At 40.8% G+C, this 8509-nt stretch overlaps 1 protein-coding gene and 1 long non-coding RNA gene across 3 annotated transcripts; both read right to left on the bottom strand.

Annotated features, from left to right (window-relative positions):
* Nucleotides 1-473: 473 nt before the first annotated feature.
* LOC105357097 (extracellular matrix protein 2-like) lies at nt 474-3893 on the bottom strand. Of its 2 annotated transcripts, XM_011491161.2 has the most exons (2): nt 2834-3893; nt 474-2074 (listed from the first exon to the last, which is right to left on the bottom strand). In XM_011491161.2, the coding sequence occupies exons 1-2, from the start codon at nt 3670-3672 to the stop codon at nt 982-984; spliced, it is 1932 nt and encodes a 643-aa protein (XP_011489463.1). In that variant the 5' UTR covers nt 3673-3893; the 3' UTR covers nt 474-981. The 2 variants fall into 2 exon arrangements, with proteins under 2 accessions (XP_011489463.1, XP_020569822.1); XM_020714163.1 differs by lacking the exon at nt 2834-3893 and having other exon boundaries at nt 474-2821.
* A 731-nt stretch (nt 3894-4624) lies between these two features.
* LOC110017636 lies at nt 4625-8255 on the bottom strand. Its single transcript, XR_002293098.2, has 3 exons — nt 5629-8255; nt 5257-5325; nt 4625-5019 (listed from the first exon to the last, which is right to left on the bottom strand). It is a non-coding gene; the product is annotated as an uncharacterized LOC110017636 (long non-coding RNA).
* Between the last annotated feature and the right edge of the window lie 254 nt (nt 8256-8509).

Below are 8509 nucleotides of genomic sequence, written 5' to 3'. Positions count from 1 at the left end.
TTGCATACTTAAAATAAAAAGAATTGTTGATCAGATAAACAGGAGGGAAATCTCCTTTTTTTAATCTATGTACCTCAAAATCAGCAAATTTTGAGGTTTTCCACAGATACAGTGCTGTAGAAAAATGCTGCATTCCAAAGAAAAAGATTTAAAGTCCTAATCGGATCATCTTTTGGTCTATTGTAGTTGGCTATGGTCTCTTAATTATGTTTATGCTGTTTTGAGTCAAAATCCAAAAAGCTGTGTCGTTTTCTAAGGAATATTTTCTGTAGAGCAGGAGTTCATTAGAAATTCATCTTAGAGTTGGTAGAGAGTAAGCCCGCCCCTCTTCCCCTTCCCTTTGCTGAGAGCTTGGAGCAGGGAGCTTGTGGCCCTCCCAGAGTATTTTCTATGTAACAAATATGCAATTTGAAGCCTACTTTTCTTAATATATGTCCTCCATTATCAGTAAACACCAAACACAATTTCAAGACTGCATCTTTAAAGTGATTTAATCGAAGAAAAGAAACACAAACAAAAATACCCTAAATGTGCAAGACCTTCTGTTGTATGAAATAGATATTTCATCTCTAATATATTTTTCATCATAACGCATTTTTAGCAAATCATTTATTTTTTATGACACAATACCTTATCATTTGTTTAATCAAAACAATTTTCAATCAACTCAAATGTGAATCTTCGAAAATGGGGAATTGAAACATTAAGCTGAAACCAAAAACATTTTTTTGACCTTCTTGTAACAAAGCTGCCAACTTTTTCTTCTGAAAAGGGGAAATAGCAGAGATAGCATCATGTCTATAGTAGGAAGTGAAACTTCACACATACGGTCTCCTTTCGCAGTCACAGACAAGTCACAGACAAGTCACAGACAAGTCACAGACAAGTCACAGACAAGTCACAGACAAGTCACAGACAAGTTAAACCAGACGGCTCATGAAGCCACAGTAGTTAATCTAATTTCTGTGAAGCTACTGTGGATCAGTAGAAATGCACCACCTGTGATCCTCGTAAGCAGCTAAAAGCCCTCGCATCCATCTCTCCAAAGTCAATGAAGTTGTGTTCCAGCTGCACTCGCACAAGCCCACTGAGGGTCTTGTTACCCCAGCAAAAGGCATCATGAGGCACTGACTGGATCCTGTTGTGGCTGAGAGCAACCGAGTGTAAAGCTTGAGGCAGGTGTCTGGGCACCTGGTGCAAGATGTTGTAGCTCAGGTCTAACTGGTGCAGAGCGGACAGAGTCCTGAAAGCACCTGCTGCTACTTTGGCGATCTTGTTTTTTGCCAAACTGAGGTGCTCCATGCTTTTCAAGTCACTAAAAGCTGCTTTCTTTATGGAGGAAATGAGGTTTTCGTTCAGGTTTAGAGTTTTCAGGGAAGCAGGAAGGTGGCGCGGCACTTGTTTGAGCCTGTTTCTCTCTAAGTTTAGGCTCTCCAAGTGTGTAGTGTTCAGTAAAGAGTCTTTTAGAAGGCCTCTGTTTGTCAGTCTGTTTGCACTCAAGTCCAACACCATCAATCGGGAAATTCCTCTGAAAATTCCTCCGGGGAACTGTTTGAGGAGGTTTCCTTTCAGATACAGCTCCTTGACTGACAGAGGTAAGTCCATTGGGACTGATGCTAACTGGTTGTTGTCCATGTTCAGAGTGCGCAGGTTGGACAGGGGGGAAAAAACTCCTTTGGGAATAGATTGGGATCCACTTCCCAAACTGTTGTTGCTCAGGCTTAGAACTGACAAACTGGGACACCCTGTCCAAGCTGCCTTCAACATCACCCTGAGGTGGTTGCTGTCCAGCCAGAGCTCCTCAAGAGAAGCTGGAAGGTCAACTGGCACACTCTCCAGAAGATTCCTATCCAAGTACAACCGCTTTAAACTTTGGACTCTCTTGAATGCTCCTTTTACAGCCCCGTCTGTGAGGCGATTGTTGCTCAGTACAAGAAAATCAAGAGAGTCGTATTGATTGAGCAGGTCCAGCTGGATGCTGTTGATCTGGTTATTCATCAGGAGAATGTAGATGGCATTGTAGGGAATCCCGTATGGAATTTTATCCACATTTTTGTCTGAACACTGCACCACTCTGAAAAAATGACACTTCTGATTAATACTCCACAATGCACAAAACCTTTTTCTGAAATGGCTAACATTAGGAATATTTCACACTAAAGTTGCATAATTTGTCAAAATTCAACTGCTCCATTTGAAGGTTTGAACAGGAAACTAATAAAAGCCATAAAGATGTAAAAGGATGTTTTCATACATACTTAGTCCTATGACCTGCTTTTGAAAAGATGGAAAATGCAAAAAAAATGTTCCAACTATAATTTAGTTTGGTTAACTTTCCTGCTAACCAGAATAGACGGTGTCCACAGCAGCTTGTTTTGGAAGATGGTTTGTTCAAAACAAACCTAAGCCAGAAAGAAAAAGCACCAATTTCATGTACAATTTTGTCAATTTTTTTTTCCATGGCTGGAAATATATTCAGGTATGGAGAGGTCGAAGACCCAAAAGCTCCTGTGTTCCCAATAAGTGTGTCTATTCGTGTTTTTCCACATTTTACTTTTTAAATAACTTAAGTAGTTTGGAAGTAACTATGGGACAACAAGAGGAAAGGGATCCTTGTGGAGCACAGATCACTTGGTCCACATTGTTGCCTGTTTCGCAGCTGCTTTGCAGGTTTTGCCTAAAAGATTTTTAAGATTTTGAAACTACAAGTTTAAAGTTCACTCCCATGAAGTGGGTTAGTTTTGTAGAAAACCCCTTAATCATACCTGGATGTTACAATCAGAGTGCGATGAAGGCATTAAAATAATGAAAAAAGGGGATTTTAGAGTCTTACCTCCCATAACAGACACACTCAAGTGGACAGTAGTTCTCCATAAAGTCAGGGAAGTGTGTTGGGGTGCTGCTTTTGTTTCTCCTTCCTGGTGTCTTTTGTGTTTTGTCTTCCTTCCTCCTTTTCTTTTCCTTCTTGGTTGTTTTTTTTGTGTGTTCCTCGTCGATTTGCATGGTTCTGGAAGAAGGTGTTGTGGATGGAATGGTGGATGGTTTGTTAATTTGTGTTAGGGCAGAAGAAGCTCTGCTGGGCTTCCCTGGATGAGTGGAATCAACTCCAATCGCTTTGGTTTTCTCTCTTGTGTTGTTTGGTTTTAGCTTCCAGGAAGAACTGACAAATTTACCTCCTTGTTCATTTTGGTGTGGTGTTTGTGTGGCCTTTGTCTCTTTAGCTCTTAGGTTTGTGATGGTAACTTCTGGTTCATTTGGATTTTCTTCCTGCACCGTGAAAATGAATTCCCCCCTTTCGGCTTCACTGATCATGTTTCTGTGTGGTTCTGGCTCTGCTGGGTTCACAAAATTACTTTTATCAGCTGCTAAAAGACCCAAATAGACCTTCACTTCTTCGTGTTCAAGTTTCAAGTCTTTTGGAAAAGGCATCTCAGGAGAGGATGGAGGGACCTTTTGGTGTGAAAATAGAGGAAAGGAAGTGGAAGGATTTGGAGACTGGGTGCAAGTTTTAGAATTTCTGTTTGTGGGAGGAGCTTCCTGATCCTCTGGTTTTAGCCTAAAAATGTCTTCTTTTACTGCTCTTTTCTCCTCTTCCATCTCTTCTGCCTCTGATTTGGTGGAATTAGTTCCTCGCTTCATTTCATTTTCCTCATCTGCCATTTTTTGCATCATACTCTCACAAATACTCCATCCACCTTGTCCCACACTGCTTCCCCTTTCGTGCCGTGGATTGTTTTCATCATCCTGGTCTGGTCATGCATCACAGGCCCTAAACGTTTCTCAGTTTTTGAAACAATACAGCAGCTCGGTAACATACGAGACGATCTTTCAAACGTGCTTTTATTAATGTTATGAATATTATGAAGTGCCTGTTCGCTCATCGTTATATTTAATCTGTGTGGTCAGTGCTTTTTTGTGGAAGAATTAAGATGGACGAAAGCTTAGGACAGGCTAACAACACGGGCTAACATCATTAACCTGATGGACACAAAATCCAGGACCGTGCGAGAAACGCAGCAATCTGCAGCTTTCTAAGGACTGAGCAACATTTATTTTTGCTTTGAAAAGTTCACACAGACCGCCCCAAAGCCACTCTGTGAGCTAGCGGCCCGAGCTCTGTTCGAACACGGTTCCTCCCGAGTCCTGCAGCCGCTAACCCAGAGCGGCGGGACGGCTCGCAGTCTGAATTCTCCCACACATAACAAAACAACAAAACGCACACGTAAAAAAGCACCCCCCCCACACACACACACACAGACACAAAAATATTAATCCAGCTCCTATGCTCACTCAGGTGCCAGTGGACCGAGTGAGCGTCGGGGGGCACGAAGCGCCCCTCCTCCGAATCTCCCCCATGAGGGGTGAAAGAGAGGGGAGACCCAGCGTGGCAAGAGCGGAGCGGCGCTTTTCACGGGGCGTCCGCAAAGCAGCCTGGTCGGTCCCATATGCGCTCCAAAGCTTTCTCTCAGCGAAACACCGTCTATGCATGACGTAAACCAGAGCAGCAGTGACACACGATCAGAATTACCGTTTACATGCTCCACGATCGGATAAATGATCGGTATAACCCACCTATCTCGATCGGAAAGAAATTCTGATCCGAATGAGTCTGATCGGGGCAGAGTATTCCGAACGGCGCGTTTACATGACGCATTTTCTTTCCGATCAGGCGTTCATTCCGATTACTTTTGCCCATGTAAACGCGGCTAATGACTTCAGGGATTGTCTCATGGGCTGGCGCTTCCTTAGTTCTTCTGTTCTTTTGCAGCTGTTGCTCTTCCCTTCTTTCTTCCGCAATTACCTTATTCTTGGCGGGCTCCCCTGTGGCATTCCCGTCACTTCTCAGTTCCTGCTCAATCTCTGTGCGATCCAAATCTTCTCTCTTCTCTATTGACATGGAAAAATGTTGGGAAAGCTCATTTTTGATGCCAGTCTGCTCAGCTGGGTTCAATCTGGCTGTATCTCTGAACATCTGCCCTGTTAGACCATGGAGACGGACAGTTTCAGCAAATCTTCTTTCTGTGTTACAAATGAAAGAGATTGCTGGACTTAAAAAAGTGGAGTAAATGTCCACTTTTTTTCTTTTTTAGATAAAAGAAGAGTACATTGAATAGTAAAAAAGGAAAAGTAAAACACCATGTCTAAACAATACAAAAAGGCATTTATTCAATTTGTTGCAGAAATGGATTTTACTGAGTTTAATATGGAATATTAAAAAATATGGAAAAAGAGGTTTCCAACTGACATAACGCTCACCAAGAGCCAAAAACTGGGTAGATTTTGGGAGACTGACAAGAATGAGGAAGAGGAGCAGTTCCATTTTACCTGCCAAAGAAAGAGAATAGGTACAATAGGTACATTCTATTTGACTTTTTTAAGATGATCCTTAACACAGTCTCTCAATTTAATTGTTATTTACTTATATTGGTAACATTTTTCTAATGAAACTGAAATTATTTTTACACAGAACAACAAACAAAAAACTGATCGTGATTCAAGAATATATATAGCAATTTAATGTGTTTATTGGCAGCCTCCAATGCACTTAAGGACACTTTAAAAGCACATTTATAATTAATAAACATATAAATAAAACAATACTAAAATGTTAAAGGACAAACTGCTCACCTGTCACAAGCTGACTTCTTGTTTTGTCCATCTGCTTTCCTCTGCATCTTTGAGGAGTCAATGTATTGAACACTCCAACCCCTAATGACCCCATCGACATGGATAGGGGGGGCTTTATTGATCCTTCCCAGCACTCCTTGTAGTATGCAGAGTTTTACACACTTGCACTCTGAGAGTAACAATGACCCCTGAAATTCCTTTATCATGAGAAGAATTCTGACACTAACGCTCACCTACAGAGGAGGAATTTGAGAGTTCTTTAACAGGAAAGACCTGAGATTTTTGTAGGAAGAGGTCAGAGGTCACGGTTGGCTTTCGCAGTGGTTATAGCAAGGGGGAATTCTGCGACCCGTTTGACCAGCGTGTTAATGATCTACAGTTGATGCCTAGGTGTGACAATTTTCAGGTAGTTTTAAAAAATTTTTAGAATCTTGGCATCATAAACAGATTGTAAAAATGTGGTTTCGTGAAAATTATCTTATTATCTATTCATTCTGGCGTACACCATTTTCAAAGTTCAAAAGTTTGCTTTAAATTGAAGAAATTTGGATCAAAAGGGGGCTTCACGTTTCATAAAAACAGCCGTAGATCAGTTTTATACTACTTTTAATTCCCAGACACCTTAATATTAAAGACAAAATGTGTGAAAGTAGAACATGTGTACATCACCCACAATAACAGATTTGTTAAGGAATCCTGTAATTAATTACGAAGATGGAAGAAGATGATGCAGATTTTTGTGTCTTAGCTTTGGTTTAACAGATTTATGGTTAAAAACATAAAACAAAAAACTTACAACCAGTGTACCAAACATTGAATATATGATAACAGGACTGAGTGAATTTGACATCACTCGTACAAAATGACTTACTTCCAGCTCCAATGAAATGAACTCAATTTAGACATAGAACCCAATTTGAGATGCAGTGCCTGTTGAAACCACAGAGAGGCAGCCCACACCTACACTTTTTCATTCAGAATGTCTTTACAACAGCTGTGAAGGCAAATGGTTGTTTCAGTGTTGTTTATGTGTCACAAGTGTTTTTTTCCCTCTAAAATCTGAAACAAAAAAAAAACATCACCTGTGAGAATGGGCAAAAGACTAGAACAAAAGCCCTACTTGTCACAACACTTTTAGTTGTGGTCTTATTTTCTGAAACAAGTAACGTCATGTAAAAAAATGAAAGTGTGAAAGGAAGTCATAGATTAAAAAAGATGGGGGGTTTGTTTCAGAAGTGTTGCATTTAGGGGTTTTAAATAGCTGTCTTCTTTTTTGTTTTTTTTTTGGGATGTAACAGTGTATTTGTGCATATAGTTTTGCACACAACCCTTTCCGTTTATGTCTCTTTGTGGCTTCGACATCTCATCAGCAGCTTCAGAAAATCCCCCTCACAGACAAATCTCTCTGTCTGGACTTCTGCCTTCGAGCCAAATCACAATTACAGTTGAGCGCTTTTTACGTTGCACCCATGCGGCCTGACAGCTGCCCAGCAGCTTCACCACAGACCCTTAGAAGGATTTTCCACTTGCAGTGGTCCAATTCATAGAAGACACAAAATATATAAACGTATTTACATTTTCAATTAAAATTAGGTTTTTGGTAGTGGAGATTTTGTTCATGGGCATTGTATTTTTGGCATACAAAACTGAAAACAGTCATATTGTGTTCATGGTTTTGTTTACCTTTTAGGATTGTGTGGTAAAAGTTGGTCTAGAAACGTGTTTGTCTTGGTTGCAAAAGAGCCTCTGGGATGAATCAATACAGGTCATTGTTATGCAACATGCAAGTGACAAAACATAGAATAAACAATCTAATTTACTGTAAAAATGAACATAAACACACACAACCCAGACGATACATGACAGAGAAAAATGATCATGAAGTCAGATAGAAAAAGCTTGGCTGTGTGAGAGGTCAGACCCTCCCCCAAACTGTCCCATATGCTGTTACCAACCTGTCTGCTGGGGGTGGGGTAACAAGCGTATAGGTCAGAGGTTACACACTCTGATCAATTTGTTGACCAAGAGATTTAGGGCCACATTTGGGTTGTGTACGTTTGCAGCACACAATAGAAAGGAGGCCGGGTCGTCCTGCTGGCCTGCCAGAGCACGTTCCTCACGTCTCCATGAGCCTCTCTGCATTCAGGCTGCTGTACGTTTGTCAGCACAGACGGCCTGCCAAGTCACAGACACAGCAAACCTACACACATTTCAAGAACGGGGTCAGTCCGAGAATAAACCCTGACATTGGATACGGTGCACCGGATAGCAACCCTGGTATTTCTCAAGTGTTGATGCCATTTTTTTTTTTCATAAACTCCACCTTCAATTTGACATCTGTTTGGTTTTGATAATGTAAGACCACAAGTAGTTTATTATAAATCCTGATAACAGATGAGTTTAGAGTTGCATATTAACAAACATTGAGGCATTTGGTAAATGGAGACTGTCAAAGAATTATTTGTCCAGAGAAGGGAAATATCTTGGTTGTTAATGAACACCCAGGATTTTTTGTAAATACCAGACTGTGCTCTCTGACTGTATGTACAAATATTAGATGTATCAAAACCTTTAGCCTCAGATCAATCATATGTTGATCCATCTTTAAAGTGTTCCCAGTGGTCTTTTAATTATGAATATGTCTTTTTTTTTTGGCCAAAATCAATAAACGTTTCATTTTATAGGACATAGTTTCTGCAGAGCGGCAGGAGTTCATTAATTGTGGGCAGTACTGCTGGGACAGAGCAACCCCGTCCCCACTTCCCGTCACCCGTAAACGAAAGCTATTTGTTTACACGCTCTCCTGCTACCTTACAGTCCCTCACACCCTCAACCTAACATTAACAGTGCAACAAAAATGGCGAGCAATATTGGAGCTATC

This window comes from Oryzias latipes, chromosome 23 (genome assembly GCF_002234675.1).
Source record: "Oryzias latipes chromosome 23, ASM223467v1".
Classification (NCBI taxonomy): Eukaryota; Metazoa; Chordata; class Actinopteri; order Beloniformes; family Adrianichthyidae; genus Oryzias; species Oryzias latipes.
Note: the sequence above shows the minus strand (reverse complement) of the source record. Positions and strands in the feature narration are given on the sequence as shown.